This window comes from Cucurbita pepo, chromosome 7 (genome assembly GCF_057944985.1).
Source record: "Cucurbita pepo subsp. pepo isolate OVF chromosome 7, ASM5794498v1, whole genome shotgun sequence".
Lineage (NCBI taxonomy): Eukaryota > Viridiplantae > Streptophyta > Magnoliopsida > Cucurbitales > Cucurbitaceae > Cucurbita > Cucurbita pepo.
In genome coordinates this window covers 9,638,679-9,659,146 of record NC_141804.1, presented here as the reverse complement: position 1 = coordinate 9,659,146, position 20,468 = coordinate 9,638,679, and the positions used below count along the sequence as shown (strand labels likewise).

Sequence of the window (20,468 nt, the reverse complement as noted above, 5' to 3'; positions counted from 1 at the left end):
CGTTATCATCATGGATTAAACTCATTCTCTTACGACTGTTCTTATTACTATTGCCCTTATCGACTATTAGGGCAATCGAGCAATCGAGCTATCGAGGAACGACAAGAATTATAAGAGCTTGTTTGAGAAAAAAAAAAAAGTTTTTTATTTTTTTATTTTTAATTTCTCTCTCTTACCCGCTTACTCAAAGGACCCATCTTTTGTTGTGTCTTCCCTTATCAGTCATCAACCACTACCGCTTTTCCCCACTTCCCACTTTCCCCCCATTTCGACCCTTCCTTCGATCATTCCCATTTTTTCACCTCCATTCTTCTTCATCACTCCCTCAATTTGAATTTCACCTGCGTCGATTTTGCTGCAACACTGGTCTGAGCGTTAATGGAATCGGAAGACGAGCTGGACATGCACGATGCCCACGACGACGACGACGACGACTCTGTTGACAATGAGGAGGACTTCTACAGTGGCGGCGAAGATGATGCTGCCGCCATCGACAGCGACGATGCTGATGTCGGCGATTATGAGTTCGTCGATAATGATTCCGACGATTCCGATGATATGGTCTCCTACAGACACCAGGTCGATACTGTTCTTGTTTCGAACTTTTTGTGGTTTTGATTGTCTCTAGTTTTTAGTGTTGGTGGTGAATGCTGGTATTGGCCGATTAATCTCAATTTCGTGTTTTGTACAGTTTCTTTGTTTTTCTTCCCCTAATCGAGGCCGAGATTGGGGTTTTTGGCCTCTTTTTAGAAATGTATAATTAGTCAGTGTTTCTGACAACTTTTCTGCTGTCTGTCTCTTTGAAATCTAAATGGAAAACGGAAATCACAATGGTTATGATAATCTTTATCATTTTGTTGATATGGGGTTGTTTCAGTTTGATGGTTTAATTGGTTGCTTAAGTGGAAATAAACTCTTGGAGGTTATTAATTTTAGTTATGTATCTTGAAATGTACAATTTAGGATAGTTTTGGGGGAAGAATTGGAGAGGTTTCAAGTGTTTCTTTCTTCGTGAATTTTGAGGTATGGTGGCTGGTCCTTTTAGGGCAGTAGTTGAGCTTGCTGGCAGTGGTTTATCAAGTAGAAATAATATATCAAGAGGTAACCAAGATGATATTTTGTTTCTGCCGAGCAACGATTCCTTCGTGGTTTAAGCTTTTGGATGCTTTCCATCACTTCAGCTGTTTTGGATTAGACTTGTGAGATCCCACATCGGTTGGGGAGGAGAACGAAACACCCTTTGTAAGGGTGTGGAAACAATCCCGTGCAGACGCGTATTAAAAACCTTGAGGGGAACTCGAAAGGGAAAAACCAAAGAAGACAATATTTGCTAGCGGTGGGCCTGGACCGTTACAAGACTGGCCAGGAATTTGGTGGTTTAGGCGATTGTAGGGCGTAGATTCGATAACCGTTGGATGGTTTTGTGGACCGATGCTTCTTGTGCTCGTCTCTAGAACATTTGCCAGATCATAATGGGAGGAAAAATTGAGGATGAGTAGACAGAAGAGAGTAGCTTTGAGATTGTTCATCATGTCTCTATGGTCCCTGAATTGCAACAGTTTTGTAATTAAAACATAACAGTTATCGTGACTAGTTGGAAATCCTTACATTATCTTCCTATGGAACGATTTTTTATTTTCTTATCTCAGAAATTTTCGTGGGCGAGACTGTTCAATGTCTCAAAGACAGATTTAAATTGTTCCAAACAAGTCTGCCACTTTAGGTGCCAAGGCCTCACATTGGTTTACCTCAGTATATGAAATCCCCTTTCTTGCTCAATTGTCTCGGTTCAATGAGGGACTCCAGGCTGTTATTGCCCACGTTCGGAACGTGGATTTTAGTATCCTTCAGTGCAGGTCAGACTAGAATTTCCTTCTAGGACCATTGAATCTCCCGAAATTTTCCTTCATGTCCAAGGTCCTTTGACCGGTCTCCATGCTACCCAATTTTCTTGGCTGGGATATTCCCATGATCATATTGATATTACCCCTAGTTCCCGAGGTGGAAGTTCTCTACCAGACTAACCCCTTGTGCGAGAAAGACCACTCCTCAACATATTCCTTTTCCTTTGACTGAAATTCTCTTGCCCATTGGATGTTTTGAGACTAGAAAATCCATGAAATTATGGGTAGCCCCACAATCCATGAGAACCAACACTTTGGTATAGTTCTACTCTGCCTCAAGCTTCATGAACTAGGCACTATCAATCCCTCCACAATTTTAAGTGATAATTCAACGACCTCGTCAGCTCCATGAGAGGAAATGTAAGTTAAGGTTACTGTGAGATCCCACATCGGTTGGAGAGGAGAACGAAACATTCTTTAAAACCTCTCCCTAGTAGACGTGTTTTAAAAAAAACGTTGATGGGAAGCCCGAAAGGGAAAGTTCAAAGAGGATAATATCTGCTAGTGGTGGGCTTGGGCCGTTACAGTTCCACTTCATCTTCCTCACCTTTCTATTCATCTTAACCCAAGAACACTTTCAATTCCTTTGTTTGTACAATGTCCTGTTTTGAATTTATATTGCATTGAAAATGGAGGTTATTCTCTTTCTTACCTTTAATTCACCTTCAAATTTTTTGTTTGAAGGGTCGTGTCTTTGCTTGGCTAAACTGTGCTCCTCTTCATCACCATTTGGATTCAAATGGTTTTTGACCATTAACTGCACTTCGTTTTATCCCGTGGAGTGGGATGTTTAGGGATATGAGAGCGATTACTAGTATAAAATAAACTGAAGATCTCATGATGTTATCAGCCACCTATCTTATCACTAGAAAATTACAAAAAGGTCCCCAATTAATTGGGAGGTTCTTAGTTTCTTCTATTATTGTCATTGAAAAGCCCATTAATTCCATTGCGTTGGGTTTCGGTTTCTCCTAGGCCACATTTTCCGTGTACATAGTAATGACTTTTAGTTTTCTAATTCAAAAGAAAACAGCCCCTACTCTTTTAGTCTTGTACTAATGTTTCACAATGAACTCTGTATAACTTTTCAGCAAAACTATATAATCTTGGCTGAGGCGGACATACGGCAACGACAGGAGGAAGACATTATGAGAGTATCTACTGTTCTTTCTATTTCAAAAGTAGCAGCTAGCATCCTGCTCCGATATTACAACTGGTATAAATTCACTACTTGTATGTCAAGTACTTTAATGCAGATGATTCACATGATGGGCTCTATTAATGCGAAGTACTGTCTTAACATTTCTTATTACATAGCATTGTAGATTTAGTTATTAGACCACAATGTTGTTCTTTAGGACTTTACATAACATGTCTTGCACCGGTATCCACGTTATGTTTTCTCCACTTTATAAGTATCATATACTCGATTTGTTGTTTTAAATTTTTGGGATTCTAAATCGATCTGACTTTGCAGGAGTGTCAGTAAAGTACATGATGAATGGTTTGCAGATGAAGAAAAGGTCCGTAGAGCTGTTGGCATATTAGAAAAACCAGTTTTGCCGCATTCAAATGCACTAGAAGTAAGCAGCTCGTTTTCTTTTTTAAAATTTAATTGAGCTTAATTTAATTGTTTTTGCATAACTATTGCTTGGAAAAATTGAGAATGCGATGATATTCCTTGTTCTTTGGCAGCTACCTTGTGGTATATGTTTTGAAATCTATTCACGTGATAACATTCAGTCTGCTGCTTGTGGCCATCCATTTTGCAACACTTGTTGGACAGGTTTGCCAACTTATAACAAGCCATTTTTGTGAAATCTCTATCATTTACTTAGTTCTACTTTGTTCTTTTCTTTGATTAAAAAGAAAAAAAAAGGAGGCTGTAGGATAACCCATAAGAGACACATCTGACCTATAACATTTTGCCATGTAAATGATCCTCCAAGGTGAAAGAATTGCAAAATATTACTACACTTCTCGTGGAAACTGGGAACGAGTACCTATTCGTTCACTGAATCAAAAGAACAAGATAAAAACGACATGAATTGTTGTTAGTGTGAGGAGGATGGAAGAATGTTTTATGGAATTCGAATAATGCAAGAAAAATGTGTAGACATGAATGGAATGGATTTACAGGAACTTGTTGATCATCTAGACTGCGTGACAAGTTCAATTGCGTCAATGATATAGGGGGTTACTGAATAAAGAAAGAAGTTTATAGGAGGTTTAAAAATCGGAGAGCTGTAAGACGTGAGGTTAAATGAATCATAAAAGAGACAATTTCATTGATGATTGAAATTTACAAAAGGGATGTATTATCCATGATGCTTACAAAAGACCTTCCCAATTTGCAACGAGGGAGGTATAACTATAGAAAGTAAAAATATTAGACAATTTACACCAAGATATAGCTTGGTAAACAACATTGTCGAAAAGTTTTGTGTAGATTTGTGTCTTTTCTGCAAATATTCTTTGATTTCTTTCTTTCTAGAGATTCCAAAAGAAAGCCTTGATGAGGTTTTTCCATAGTAGGGCTTTTGCATTCTTGAAAGGGTGGTACGTTAAGGCCATATCAAAAAATTCCTTTACCTCCCTAGGAAATGTGAGATGTCATCCAAATATATTGAGAATCGTTGTCCAGAAATTTTGAGTGTATGAGCATTGTATAAACAAGTGGCTATGTGATTTGTTTTCTTTCTTGCATAATGGACACCAATTTGGAGAAAGAGTGATGTAAGCCATTCTTTTTTGAAGATTTTCACTTGTGCTAATGGCTTTATGCGCTATTTCCCAAAGGAAGAGCTTCACGTTTTTAGGCTGATGTCCTTTCCATTACTATATTTGCTAGTGTGAGATTTATTGCTTCTACTTTTTCCACCATGTCCATCATCAAGGATTTTGTAGAAAAGACCCCGTCAATGCTGGGAAGCCAAGTCAGTGAGTCTGCTTTGTTTGACAATATCAAAGGGGCAAGGTCAAGTTTTAATTCGGCCCACTCCATTGCTTCATTATCCTTTAAATTCTTCTTTTTGAGATAAGGAAAGAGTCTTGTGGCATGCTGGTTTTACTATTTTATGGGGAGTGTGGCTTGAAAGGAATAACTCGTTTTTTAGTTTGGTGGAGAGTGTTGTGTCAGCAATGGTGTGTCCTTCCTAGACAGCAGGATGAGGATTTGGATCATATTTTGGAGAGCTGTCGACTTACTTCATTTGGAGTTGTTGCTTTAGTTTGTTTGGTGGCCTTGTGCAATAGGGAGTCGCTCTTTGATAGAGAGGTCTTAGAAGAGGTCTTAATAAACTCTTCTTTCTGAGATAAGGAAAGAGTCTTGTGGCATGCTGGTTTCGCTATTTTGGTGGGGAGTGTGGCTTGAGAGGAATAGCTCGATTTTTAGTTTGGTGGAGAGATCTTTGGAGGAGGAATAACTAGATTGCTTAGGACGCCTCCCCTTAAAAGTCATGCTCCCTAGGGGAGGAGAAACCCTACTAGGCATGGCATTGGGGTGGGGAAGTGAGACTAGATTTTGATCATCTCCATTTGGGGATTAAATTTTCCGTTGGAGGAAAAAAAAAAAAAAAACGTTTCTCGAATTATTCTCTTTTTAACCCAAGCATGAATGCCAAAAATATCCAAACCTTTAATGTCAAAGAAAAACACAAGGGACTCTAAAGCGCTCGGAAGTTTGCATTTCAATTATATAGCAAACGCTTCAATGCTTCAACTTCAAATGTGCATAAAATATACCAAGGAAATAGATACTAATGAGTTACTTCTTTGATGGAAAGATCTCAAATGTATGTTTCTAACCCAAAAGCCAAAGAAACCCTTCAATCGTGGACAAGAGTCATCGAGTCAACGTAAATCACAGGAAAATAGTTTTTCTTTCATGGCCTATAGATCAGAAAAGAAAAAGTAGAAGAAAAAAAAAAAAGACTTCTTTACAAAGCTATAGAGCTTAAATTCTCTTATCTATCGTGATAAAGATATCGTTTTATTTCGCTCTCTCTTTGTGTGCATTGTAGGTTATATTAGGACATCTATCAATGATGGTCCAGGATGTCTTATGTTGCGGTGTCCAGATCCATCTTGTGGTGCCGCTGTTGGTCAAGATATGATAAATTTATTGGCTTCTGATGATGACAAAAAGAAGTACTCCCGTTATTTTGTTCGATCCTATGTTGAAGACAATAGGAAGGTATTTTACAATTTGAACTTGTTTGCTTCCATATGCACTTCTGGTTCTAATACGTATGAATAGCCTAAATAACGACTTATTTTTATATTTATCTGATTTAAAACTATTTCATTTCGCAAGCATCGTAAACTATTTAAAAGAAACATCACGAGTTATTGATGTTCCTGCTCAATGAACGTGTTTCCATTTAGATCTTTCTGATGTATGATAATTATTCTGTAAGGCATGGTTAATGTCAGCTTACTGTTTCTTTGTAGACCAAATGGTGTCCTGCTCCAGGATGCGACTATGCTGTAGATTTTATAGTTGGAAGTGGAAGCTATGATGTTACATGCAGATGCTCCTATAGCTTTTGCTGGAATGTGAGTCAACTCCATACTGCTTATTAGCTAGCTATATCTTTTATTCATATGCATGATTTCAAGGTGCACCGTGGCACTCTCGTATGGCGAGAGGTGACGTGAGGGGCACGTTGATTGCCTATGTGGTATGTGAGGCGAGCAACTTCAATAAGTTGCTTTCCTTTTACACCTTCCAGTTGCCATGCACATATGTCTATGACAATATATGCACTCGCCCCCATGTCGTTCTTTAATTGTTCTTTTTCTTTTCTTTTTTTCACTTCTTCAATTCTTCTTTATTAATTCTTTAATCCCACTTCTTCTTTGTTAATTCCTTAACTGGGGAGAAGAATCAAAGTTTGAAGATGAACTGCCAGATGGCAATGTTTATGAATGCCATAAGTACTACAATTTTGCTTTCATTGTCATTTAATTTCATACAGGTTAATTAATATTCTGTATAACCCCTATTTCTTATAGGGGAGCTAGAGCTAGTCAGTTTGGTTCTCCCGTTTTGACTCAAATCGGGAGAATCAACATCCTCGGCTATCTTAAATGTAAAATCAAAATAGGTTTAGGCGTATTGGGCCAATAAGCTGAAAAAAAAAATATATATATATATATAGAGGGAGTGAGGGCTCGCTGGTGGGTCAATTGCCGACAACAAGGGGATGGACTACTGGATGGCGTGATCTACACCCAAGGAGGCTGAATTGGCAGGAAGCAAGGCCAGATTTGACTTGAGGAGGCCAGGTTTGTAAGAGATCTGACTTGAGGAGGTCAGATTTGCAACAGATCTGAGGCAAAAAAGTGAGAAAAAGATATACTATTAAGTGTCGGTTGTGTTAGATGAACACAACTCTCCACAATGGTATGATATTGTCCATTTTGAGTGTAAACTCTCGTGGCTTTGCTTTGGGCTTCTCCAAAAGGCCTCAGACCAATGAAGAGAGTATTCTTTGATTATAAACCCATGATCATTCCCTAAATTAGCCGATGTGGGACTTTCATCCAACAGGTTGCACCCATTAGGTGGTAATTATCAAGCGGTATCCTTATGGGTGCAATGGTGCAATGAGAGTTGGAAGAACCTTTTCCTTTCCAAGCTGGAAGAATCTTTCCCCAAGGACGACCTACTATTTTTATCTCCTCAAAGCCTCCATTGAAGGAAACAAGCTCTATCACATTAGTTTATCGCGCGCGCACACACATACAAAGCTCATGAAAGCAAAACTTGTCCTGTTGGTAGCAAGGGAAGAGCAATCTTAGAGACAAAAATGTAAAAAATGATGGCTAGAGGAGGATGACATAAACTCCAAGTTTTTCCATTGTATCATGGCTTCAAAGAAATTAAAGAGTACCATCATGGAAATTCTATCGACACGAGGTAGAAGTTTAGTAAGCGAAGATGAAATTGTATCAGAATTTGTCTCTTTTTACACGTCCTTATATACAAAGGATGATAGCCTCATCGAATTTTCCCATGGTCTTGATTGGAGCCCAATTGATCAACAACAAGCAGCCTCCATCGAGGTTGCATTCATCGAGGTTAGAACACTTTAAGAGCCGGTATCATGAGAGTGTTCCAAGATTTTTTTCATAATGGAGTTATCAATAGTAACCTAAATAAAACATACATTGGTTTGCTCTCAATGAAACTGGATGCCCAACTGTTGCCGACTTTCGCCCCATAAGTCATACTATACAAAATCATAGCAAGGGTGCTATTAGAACATATTAAAAGGGTTTTCCCTTCCATGATTACTGGGTAGCAAACATCTTTTGTAGAGAATGATAGATCCTTGATGCATCCCTCATGGCAAATGAACTTATAGATGAATGGAAAAGAACGAAACAAAAAGTGTTGTCATAAAACTTGACTTGGAAAAAGCCTTTGACAAGGTCGATTGGCTTTCCTCGAAAACATTATTGTGGCAAAAGGCTTTGGTTCAAAGTGGTGAGGGTGGATAAAAGGATGAATTTCATCCACGAACTTCTCCATTACCATCAATGAAGACCGAGAGGGAAGATCTTTGCCACATGAGGTTTAACAAGGGGATCCATTATCTCCTTTTCTTTTCATAATGGTGATGGATTGCCTTAGTCGCCTACTCACAAATGCCAAACATGAAGGGGGGAGATAAAAGGCTTTCAGGTTAGTAACGAAAGCTTAAGCATCAACCACCTTCAATTTGCAGATGATACAATCCTCTTCTTTGATTTGTCAGATGTCTCTTCCATATAAACATGATCGAGACGGTAAAAACCTTCAAAAGATTTTTTAGACAAAATATCAATCTCCAAGAACATAGAGATAATGGGCATCAATGGTAGCACAGAGATTATCGAAGACTTTGCCATAAAAGACTTCGCCATCAAATATGGTTGTAAAAAGGGTGAATAGCCAAATATGTACCTAGGACTACCCTTAAAAGGAAACCACAAATCATTTTCCTTGAAGACTATTATTGGAAGAATAGAAGGAAGGTTGTCAACATGGTCATCATGTTATACTTCCAAAGGCGGAAGGCTCACCTTAATACAAGCCACACTGTCCAACCTCGCCACATACTACATGTCTCTATTTGAAATACCACAAAAAGTGGCTACGAATATAGAAAGATTATTCAGAAACTATTTGTTGAAAGATGGCTCATACCTTGTTCGATGAAATACCATAAACCTCCCAACACACAAGGGTTTAGGGCCATATACTACATGTCTCTATTTGAAATACCACAAAAAGTGGCTATGAATATAGAAAGATTATTCAGAAACTATTTGTTGAAAGATGGCTCATACCTTGTTCGATGGAATACCATAAACCTCCCAACACACAAGGGAAGACTTGGGTCTAGTTTTGATAAAGAAGAACAAAGCTCTCCTTGCAAAATGGATATGGAGATATCATCACGAAGAAAACGCCTTGTGGAGAAAACTTATAAAGTGTAAATATACTCTTTCATCATGTACAAATCAACCCCCTCTATCTTCTACAAAGGGGTCATATAAGTACTTAAAAAAACACCAAAACCTCATCACCAACCAATTGACCGTAGGGTGGGTGATGGAGGAAGTACATCATTTTGGACCATTTTGGACCGACCCTTGGATTGAAAACACTATGCTAGCCCTATCCATTTTTGTATAGACTCTCATAGCAAAACAACCATGATCAAAGAAACATGGAATGATGTCAACAATTTATGGGACTTGAAGTTCGGTAGGAACCTAAGGGATAACAAAGCTACTAAATGGACCGAATTAAGCCTCGGTCTTGCTCCAATTGTATTGTCGAATAAAGTAGACTCATTGACATGGCTTCCTAGCGCTAACAGGGTCTTCTCTACAAAATCTTTGATGATGGACATAGGAAAAAAAGTAGAAGCAATAAATCCCTGGCTAGCAAAGACAATATGGAAAAGAAATCACCCTAAAAAAGTGAAGTTTCTCCTTTGAAAAATAGCACATAAAGCCATTAGCACAAGTAAAAATCTTAAAAAAAGAAGTCTCTACATGACTCTACTTCCAAATCCCAATGGGTGCACATTATGCAAACATCTCTCTTACAAAAAAAATTTTAAAAAAATTGTTAGACATCACCAAGCAGATGGACAAGTTGGTCAAGGTTTTAAAGAGAGCAAGTTTTTGACCACTTATCTCTCCAGTGTTCTTTTGCCACGGTGGGCGTTTACCTTAAGGAATTTCTTCTCTGTTTGTCTGCCTAATCATGTCGAGGACTGGTTCATTGAGGGGCCAAGTGGCCGATACTTGAAAGGAAGCATGATTCTGTGGAATTACGTAGCTAGGGTGCTTTTGTCGTGGGGCATTTGGTCGGAGAGGAATCAAAGAGCATTTGAAAATAAAGTAGCTTTCTTTGATGATTTTAGTGTCCAGAGCACCACCAGTTTTGAAGTTACACCCTTTTTCACAATCCTTTGAGATTGGAGAGCTCATCTTTTGGAGGGGTTCTTTCTTCCCTTGCCCATAGGTTTTACTTTCTTTTTCTGTATCTATTGACAAGGTTTCACATTAAAAAGAAAAAGAAAAAGAAGCAAAACTATTTCATTTAGAGGGAAGCTGGAGTACGTGAAGGCTCTCCAGCCGGGTTGGATCATAGACAAAGAATGATTACAAGAAACCTTTGATGTAAGAGCCCGGAAAAAGGAATGTCATTCCATAGACGATCTTTGGACTACTGTTTGTCTTTGAAGACTATCGTTTCTTTCGATCCACACTATCCACAATAGCATCATGTGCTGATTGAGTTTTTTCTCTGTATAAGCTCTGCAATGCTGCACGAGCCATCAAACCCGAAATAGTAGTAGTAGAAATTATTGGGATTTCCTGGGAAGGAGCTTCACGTCTCGGGTTTTTTATCAACTGGGAGAGAAAAAGTTGATTATAGTGTTATGTGGACATGACCTGAAAGGTAAACAGAAAATATTGAAATGAATGCTTTTGAAGAATCCATTTGGACTATTTGGTTAGAAAGATATGATATGGTATACAATGTCAAGAACAGAGATTGGGGGGAGTTCTGGATTTGTCTAAGTTTCATTGGTCAAACTGGTGTTCATTGTCTAAATGTGTTGTATTTTCAATTCGACAATCTACTTCGATTGGGGTAGTTCTTTTTTGTTACTTGTTTTCTCTGTCGGAATTTGTTTAGTTGGGTATCTTGTATTGTAACTTTTTACTCGTCGATGAAAAAAACAATCTACTTATAATTTTCATTATAATCATAATAAAAATGACCTTTTTGCAGTGTACCGAGGAAGCTCATCGTCCTGTTGATTGTGGCACTGTAGCAAAATGGATCTTGAAGAATAGTGCTGAGTCAGAAAATATGAACTGGTACCTTAAGAACTTTGATATATTGTTCAATTTCTTGAAACTGTGGCCATTGGAAACTTCTTGAACGTAATACATTGAAAGATAGAAAAATGTTATTTGTGGCCATTGGAGTCTTGGGAGGTTGTTTGGAGTTTGTCATAGTAACCGCCCAAATTGTAACAGCCTAAGTCCACTGCTAGTAGATATTGTCTTCTATGGGCTTTCCCTTTCGGGCTTCCCTCAAGGTTTTTAAAACACGTTTGCTAGGGGGAGATTTCCACACCCTTATAAAGAATGCTTCATTCTCCTCCCCAACTGATGTGGGATCTTACCCCCTTTGGGGGCCCAACGTTCTCTCTAGCACTCGTATCCTTCTCCAATCGATGTGGTACCCCTCAATCCACCCCCCTTTGGGGCTCAGCGTCCTTGCTGGCACACCGCCTTGTGTCCACTCTCTTCGGGGCTCAGCCTTCTCGCCGGCACATCGCCCATTGTCTGGCTCTGATACCATTTGTAATAGCCCAAGCCTGCCGCTAGCAGATATTGTCCTCTTTGGGCTTTCTTTATCGGGCTTCCCATCAAAATTTTTGAAACGTGTCTGCTAGGGAGAAGTTTCCACACCCTTAAAAAGAATGCTTTCACAACCCACCTCCCTTCGGGGCCCAGCGTCCTCATTGGCACTCGTTCTTCTCTCCGATTGATGTGGGATCTCACGATCCACCTCCTTCGTGGCCCAGCGTCCTCACTGGCACACCGTCCAGTGTCCTCCCCCCTTTGGGGCTCACCGTTCTTGCTGGCACACCGCCCGGTGGCATACTCAATTACTTCCTTTTGGGGCGTTGAGTCAATACATGTGTATTAGTATTATTTTCTTTAGGAATTGTTATTGCTGTTTCTCATAAGTTCTTTTCGGTGGTTTCAATGTCTGTTGAGCTGTGTTTTTGTAATCTTTCATGATGGTGGCTTCTTTGAAAAAAATGTTGTAAAACATCATTTTATATCCTAAAACCTTTGTAGGTTGATTCAATTAAAACCCTAAACTAATAATGTTTCATCCATTAAAATTTTGAACTTTGCAAGTTGAGCCACATGATATATACCTCCATAAATTTTGTTAAATAATAGTTTTTTCCTTAGAAAGCCAGGAAAAAGACATACCCAACTGCATGTTCATCTTTGTAATTTAATACACAAAATTGTTATAAGGGAACTTATAAAAGTTTAAAAAAGAACACTTTAGTCTAAGGAGTAATGAGACCGACATAGTAACCAGAAGAACGAGTTGCAAGAGAAACCTCCTGAAAGGATCCCGAGTCTAAAATTGAGTCCCTACCCCCAAGAAGCGCACGTAGACCATGGAGAATAGAAAGAAGTCCTACAACATCGAAGGCCTCTCTATCATAAAGATGCCAAAGACAGCGAGGATGAGGGTCGAAGGACAGAAGAACTGTAACTTTTTGCTAAAGATATGATATAAATGCGAAAACAACTTAGGAAGGGGCTTTATAGCACTCCGTTTTCACTTTGCATCACCCAGGCTCACTATTATAGCAGCTAAACTCAAATACAAAACTAAGCTTAGCCCTAACCTTAAGCCTCCTTGTCTTCCAAGACGCCACCTTCATTGGGCACCGTAGACTCCGTAGCTTCCGCAAAAGCTTTCTTCTCATCATAGCTCACTGAACTGGTCACTTTTTAAACTCCATGTCCAATTTCATTTGATACCCTTCACCATTGATAGAACCATTAGCTTTACCTTTCTTCGTTGAAGCTATCGGGCGCGAGTTAGGGGTCTCACTAGGTATTTCCTAAATACCAATGGAAGCAAGAGCAGCCTACCCAGAAGACCAATTACCAACACCGTCCCCATTAAAAGGAAAACCATGAAACCCTGAAGAATTAGACAAAAATATAGGATCTCGTACCAGCAGCTCACCACTAAAAGTAAGACCACCCCTGTAAACTTCACTACTCGAGACATAAAAGAAAGGAGCACAAGCTGAGACTTGATCTCCAAACGAGAAAACTGTCAGGGGAGGCAAGGTACTACCGAAAGGAGGATAGAATTGACAAACACAAGAGAATGCGTTAGGAGAAAAACTCAACTAACCCCACCAGAGGGCAAAAGGAAACGATAAAGCATATGACACGTCATTAGAACAAGACAATCCCCTCTTCACCCAAGCCCAAACCGGAAGGGGAAAGAACAAAAGGACAACATACCTGGCTAGGCATACCAATAGAGTTTACCTCAATTAGCGAATGAGACAGACCCTGATCAACTGGGCACTTTTGTTGCACCATTGCAACAAAAGAAGAAGGCAACCCACCACCTTAGGAGAAAAAGTACCTAACACTTGCTGATTAAAAGAAACAATGTCGATTTTCAAAGACTTATTCACACAACGAACCTCCAACAGTTAAGCTACAACACCCTCCAGTGGCTAGGCCACAATAGCCTCACTCGGCCTACTCCGTGAGCAACTACCTTCAAGGGCCTCGCCCGCCATGTTGAACATAAGCTTCAAATTCAACACCTTTGAATTCTTAGTTGCAAACGAAGAAAGAAAAGACTCATTTTATAAGTACCTGACAAGCAAATAATTAGATCTCACGTCCTCCTCGCCTCAAACTTAATTGAAGGATCAAAATCCTTAATCCAGTCTCACTTCATGAAATTGTTGGCTTTCAAAACAAAATCGTTACCAATAATTGGTTCTTCAAACTCAACCATTGACCAAAGTTTTTTAGATCACACTCAAGTCCAAGGATAGAACCTTGCAACACCTTTTCTTTTACATTAACGATGAACAAATGGCCCCTTCAAAATTGTTCTCAACAAGCCCAATCATCCCACTAATCTTAGGAGAAAGGCTCACGTCATCATGCCCAAGAGACACCTCACCAGTTGGCTCACTAATCGCATAAGCTACTAACTTCTTCATGTGACTCTTTGTATCCTAAATAATCTTACCTGAAACAACTGCTAAATTTGGCCGACAAAGGACAATTTTATCCATCAACCTTGTAGACTCTTGCCTCTAGAAACAAAATGACAACTAACCTAACCAAAATGTACACCTCTTCATGATTCAGGAAGCACACCTTCAAGATGAGACCATCCTCCTTTCCTTCGGCCTTAAAATGAACTTCCTCTGACCAACAAACCTCGCTGAAGGACTCTTCATCTTCTGTAAGTCCCCCACACAAATGTGCTTCATACGTTTATAGCCTTTAGCTTCCTCGTACGTTTAAATGGGGGAATATCCATGGTTGTTACCTAACTACCTTTAAAGAAGCAAGCTTTTCCCTTTTGTCAATAACCTTGAGTCCCATGAGTGAACAATAAGGTCCTTCTCTTGCAATGTCGAACCATCTCTAGCCAAGGCCTTAGCTTCCCCTATGTTCCAACGTAAACTCAGTGCAATGGTTTGCAACATAAGATTTAAGGATCAACTCGACTTTAAGCTCTTTCACAATAACTTCTGTAATGACACTCCACCGAAGCCCAAAGTCTAACCTCTCAACAATAATTGTTGAGGAAAAATTGAACGCGAACTCTAGATTCGTTGAAGAATTGACAACGACATCCTTTCCACAGTTGGGTCCCCCTCTCACGGCTTACACGAAGAACTTAGGAATCACCTCCCCAGAATGAAGCACTTATTTTTTAATCTCTTCCCCTTTTAAAGAAGCAAGGGCTTTGGATACTAGGACTAGGGGAGGAAGATTCGACATAGTCATCGCCAATAAGCCCCAACCCCTCAAGCCTCTTGGGCCTTTAGAATAAAAAATAATGACTTTCTTCCTCGAAATGCTCTTTAGGAATTCAAAGGAGGCCAAACTGACCCCTTGCGTTCGAGAAGAATTTGGAAGAAAATGATTGTCATACTCCTTTTTTAGAAGCCTATAGGAGACTCTATGCATGAGACAGCTACCAGACAATCTCTTTCTCATTAAAACTTTTCCAACTCCATCTCTAGAAAACCCACTCTCGAACCTCTACAGTCCTCTAACAGCAACTTTCTCCCACACCCACGCGTTTGAAGGTGAAACACCTTTCTATTGATGTTCACCTTCTTCATCATTCCCCTAACTTGATTACATTCTTGATAGGTAGTGAACCTTCATCCTAAGGATGGCACATTTTGTGTGCTATCAGGCATTTAGCTCAATGGTAAATAGTTCATTAAAGGTAATGCTAATACTGCTGTTGTAGTTGATTTTGTATTTAAAGTTTCAAAGCTCTTTATTTAGCTTCATCCAATTTAAATATACTTTTAATAACATGCAATGATCAGGATTCCAATGGTACTAAAATTTCTATAAACATTCTATTATAGCCACCTAATGTCCAGGCAGTGGCGTGGCCTACTGAAATCTCTTGTGATGTGTCTAATGTGTCTAAAGTTGTCCATTTGCTTTATATAATGTCTTGTATCAATTAGGTAAATCCAAGCTTCAAGTGCCCCCTATTAGTCACCTCCCGACCCCAAGCTATCCTATAAAAAAGACCATGTAAATGTGGAGCTTTATTCCTATCGGACCCAAAATCCACCTTGCTGATCATTTCTTTCCGGAAGGCTTTTCGGGGACTTTTTTCTTATGCTTCATACATAATAGTTTATAAAGGAAATTGATATTTTATTCAATTTGTTTAAGTTTTTTCTTTTGCATAATTGTTTGACCTCTAAAGTACTTGTTTCTGTAAACATTTTAATTGTATTTTGTTCGATTACGGTAAATATTCCTTTATTGATCTCAGGATATTGGCAAATTCCAAACCTTGTCCCAAATGCAAACGACCTATCGAGAAAAATCAAGGGTGCATGCATATTACTTGCACACCACCCTGTAAATTTGAGTTCTGCTGGTAATAAGCCTTCTTATTATAAGGGAAAAAGGTTATCAAATTGCTTATAGGATCTTTATTACTTTTAAAGATTGTTGAAAATTTTCACAGGCTTTGTCTTGGTCCATGGTCTGATCATGGAGAGAGGACTGGAGGATTTTATGCATGTAATCGCTATGAAACTGCAAAGCAAGAGGGAGTGGTATTGTTTATAGACTATTTATGTTGAACCATTATTATTTTCTTGTTGCTACTCATTTTGTTCAGTATTTTATTTATGTTTCGTCGTCTTTGTTCATCAGTATGATGATGCTGAAAAGCGCAGAGAGATGGCCAAGAATTCGCTGGAGAGGTACACTCATTATTATGAAAGATGGGCCACGAACCAATCGGTATGCTTTCTTCTTTTGCTTGCAAAGGAACAGTACTCGTCCAGACTTTTTCGAACATATGTTCGTTTACTAGGACAGTTAGCATTGTGTTGTATTTCCTTATACTCCTGTATAAGACTATTGCTTAGACCTTGGTTGATAGATTGAGGAGAGTCCTTCCTAATAATATCTCGAGTTCTCGGGGGAGCTTTTATTGGAGGGCTGCAAAATTTGGATCAAGTGCTTATTGCTAATGAAGCCATTGAGGACTATAGGGAGAGAAAAGAGGAGTAAGGGTTTATCAAAATGTTTTTGAGCAAGAGGTGGTCCATCTGTGATCCACCGCTAGTAGATATTGTCCTCTTTGGGCTTTTCCTTTCGGGCTTCCCCTCAAGGCTTTAAAACGCGTCTGCCAAGGGAAGGTTTCCACACCCTTATAAAGGGTGTTTTGTTCTCCTCCCTAACCAATGTGGGGCATCACAATCCACCCTCCTTCGGGGCCCAGCGTCCTCGCTGGCACTCTTTTCTTTCTCCAATCGATGAGGGACCACCACCAAATCCACTCCCCTTTGGGGCCCAGCGTCCTTACTGACACACCGCCTCGTCCTTCGGGGAACCGCGAGAAGGCTGACACACGCCCGGTGTCTGGTTCTGATACCATTTGTAACGACTCAAATCCACCGCTAGCAGATATTGTCCTCTTTGGGCTTTCCCTTTCGGGCTTCCCCTCAAGGCATTAAAACGTGTCTACTAAGGGAAGGTTTCCACACCCTTATAAAGGGTGTTTTGTTCTCCTCTCCAACCAATGTGGGACATCACAATCCGAAAGCCTGAAAAGAACATAATTTAAACCAACTAGTATGTGATGTTGGTTGAAGCTAAAAATAGCAAGAGAGACCTCAGAAAACGTGTATTTGATATAGACTTTAATTAAATGAGAAGGTCGAGTTATCGACAAAAATCTAGGGGCTTTTTATAAAATAAAAGTACTAACATCGTTTCCTAAGTGCAATTTCTATGTTACGAATGATTAGTGTTCATCTCATCTTTTCATCCAAATTTTATCATTTTATGTAGTGGTTTCGTGGCTTGTTGGTACGTTGACTTGTTCATCGATAAATAAGTTCTGTTCATAGTTTTGCATTTCTGAATATTGTTTTAAAGTTATGCATAATTGAGCTCATTATGTACTCACGATGCGTAATTGAACTCGGGAGCTTAATCGTGCTTCATGACTGCAGTCTAGGCAAAAGGCGCTTGCAGATCTCCATCAAATGCAAACCGTACATGTAAGTCAATGCACTCTCGATATTGTGGATTAGTTGGACTATTGTTTTCGTAGGGGATTTTTAAGCCCGAAATTCTTATATTTTTATTTATCTCATCCACTTCCCGACACGGTTTTGTGCTAATAGATGGGCATGCCAGTTTATTGGTTCTTCTGTTTAAATGCCTACAAATTAAATTTTCTATGATTTCACTGAGTTCCAAACATCTTCATGTTATAGCTGGAAAAGTTAAGTGACACTCAGTGCCAGCCTGAATCACAGCTAAAGTTCATAAGCGAAGCATGGCTACAGGTATGTCGTTATCGTTTGCTTGCTATAGTTCATTATTATCGACTTCCCACACGAATTTTGTGTTCCAGATTGTCGAGTGTAGGCGAGTTCTTAAATGGACTTATGCCTATGGATATTATCTACCCGAGCGTGAACACGCCAAGAGACTGTTTTTTGAGTACTTACAAGGTCTGTCTTTTCTTTCAAATTCTTAGATAGGATGGTTCTAATTGCATCAGCTCCGTTTACCTGATTGATTAATGGCGGGGATATTGATTCGTTTTTTACACAGGCGAGGCTGAGTCCGGGTTGGAACGACTCCACCAATGTGCTGAAAAGGAGTTGCAAGCTTACATAACTGCTGATGGTCCTTCAAGAGAATTTAACGAGTTCCGAACCAAACTTGCTGGATTAACCAGGTGATTGTCGTCGATTGTCGCTATTACGATGCTTATAATTTGAAGGCCATTGAACATTTCAACTGCTGGAAGAATTTTCTTGAAGTTACCTTTCCAGCTTTATTGGTAGAGATATCGATATTGTAATTGTTCTCATTATCGACTTTTCGATTGATTGCGATAACAGTGTAACTAGGAATTACTTCGAGAATTTAGTACGTGCTCTTGAGAATGGTCTATCAGATGTGGACTCCCAGGGTACCTGCAGCAGAACAGCAAGCTCGAAGAGCATCGGTGGCGGTAGGAGCAAAGGTGGGAAGGGCAAGATGAGTGCATTCCGTGGTAGCGGTTCGAGTCGAACCATTGATGATACTGACCATTGGTCTTGTGAACATTGCACCTTTGCAAATGTCAAGTCATTTACCATCTGCCAAATGTGCCAGCAACGGCGATAACCGTATTCACGCATTGGAAAACCAATGTAGACGATGCCTTTCGTTCCGTTCGTCGTCTGTTCTTGCTGGTCGGAATGTTCACACGCATAATTTATGTTTCAGAAGGAAATGACTCATTTACCAAATTGTTTCAGGTCATTCGATTCCGAACCAGCACTATTGGACCGAGGCAAAAGCGTATGAGAAACTGAATATCAGCTGTATATACTTCCTCTCTACTCTTTGACTGTTTTTCGCCATTTATAGCATGTACAACGTTGTACCCAAATGCATTTGCATGTTTGGTTTTCTGGCCATTTCCTGTAATAGTGTATTTTTATACATAATACATATAAACATGTATCTGTATGAGGCAAGCATTAGATGATACAGGCCTTTGTAATAAGATGGCATGAACTGTTGTAAGAACGACGATTTCAGTATTCGGCACCGTAAACTGATATACTTTACATAGAACAGTGTAAAACAGACTATCTGTTATAGTTTCGGTGAGATCTCACATTAGTTTGGTTTGAGAGAGGAACAAAACATTCCTTTAAAAGGGTGTGGAAATCTTTCCTTACTAGACGCGTTTTAAAATCATGAGACGGACGGTTATATATAACAAGCCAAATTAGACAATATCTGCTAGCGGTGGACTTGGGTTGTGACGGTTTCTTTTGTAGAAAAAAGAACTTGCCTACTGGGGGATAACAGCTTAGAATGAAGGTTGATGGTAGGATCTCAACTGAGGCTCGCCCTACTTGGGGGAGGTTTGGGGAAACCTGCCTTCGATCTCTTTCAGAAAATAAGGCGGCTCATCTTGCTAAACAGCTTATTGCTCGAAAGCGCAAGAGTGCTTCTTGTTTGAATTCTTAGGCTAGAGCCCGCTTGTAGTGTTATTACACCAACTACCACTTTTGGTTCTGAGCTCACAATCATAAATTTGCGTAAATCCGATGTTTCAAGGCTAGGTTAAAGGCCTGAAAGATGGGACAAATGCTATGGGAGGTAGATATTGCATGTTGTGGTGGTCGAGATTGAACCCAAATCCCACATCGAAGCTACTAAATGTGTTCCAATAAACAATTCGAACCTAACACAATAAATTTTTTTAGAGTTTAGCCCACCACTAGTAGATAGTCCTCTTTGAGCTTTCCTTTTCGGGCTTCCCCTCAAGGTTTTAAAACACGTCTACTATGGAGAGGGTCTAGCCTTACTCCAACCAGTGTCTGCACTGTCTGATAGCTGGCTCTGATACCATTTGTAACAGTCAACCCCACCAATACTTGATATTGTCCACTTTAGCTTGTTAGGCATCGTTGTCAGTCTCACAGTTTTAAAATGTGTATGCTAGGAAGAGGTTTCTACACCCTTATAAGGAATATAACGTTTCCATCTCCAATCGATGTGAAATCTCACAACGAGATATAGAAACCGAACAGACGAGTCAAACTGAAGCATGATGTGGTGGCAACTATTGTTTATGTACGAGGGAACACTAGCAGATAGTCCTCTTTGAACTTTCCTTTCCAGGCTTCCCCTCAAGGTTTTAAAACACGTTTACTGTGGAGAGAA

General features: G+C 39.6%; 1 protein-coding gene across 1 annotated transcript; it reads left to right on the top strand.

Annotated features, from left to right (window-relative positions):
- Window positions 1-205: 205 nt before the first annotated feature.
- Window positions 206-19,319, top strand: LOC111798570 (putative E3 ubiquitin-protein ligase ARI8). Its single transcript, XM_023681809.2, has 15 exons — window positions 206-579; window positions 2,996-3,120; window positions 3,382-3,487; window positions 3,600-3,690; window positions 5,927-6,099; window positions 6,357-6,461; window positions 11,209-11,297; window positions 16,042-16,149; window positions 16,240-16,330; window positions 16,431-16,520; window positions 17,741-17,788; window positions 18,008-18,079; window positions 18,148-18,247; window positions 18,351-18,477; window positions 18,644-19,319. Exons 1-15 carry the CDS (start codon window positions 379-381, stop codon window positions 18,909-18,911), a joined length of 1,794 nt encoding a protein of 597 aa, XP_023537577.1. The 5' UTR covers window positions 206-378; the 3' UTR covers window positions 18,912-19,319.
- The last annotated feature ends 1,149 nt before the right edge of the window (window positions 19,320-20,468 follow it).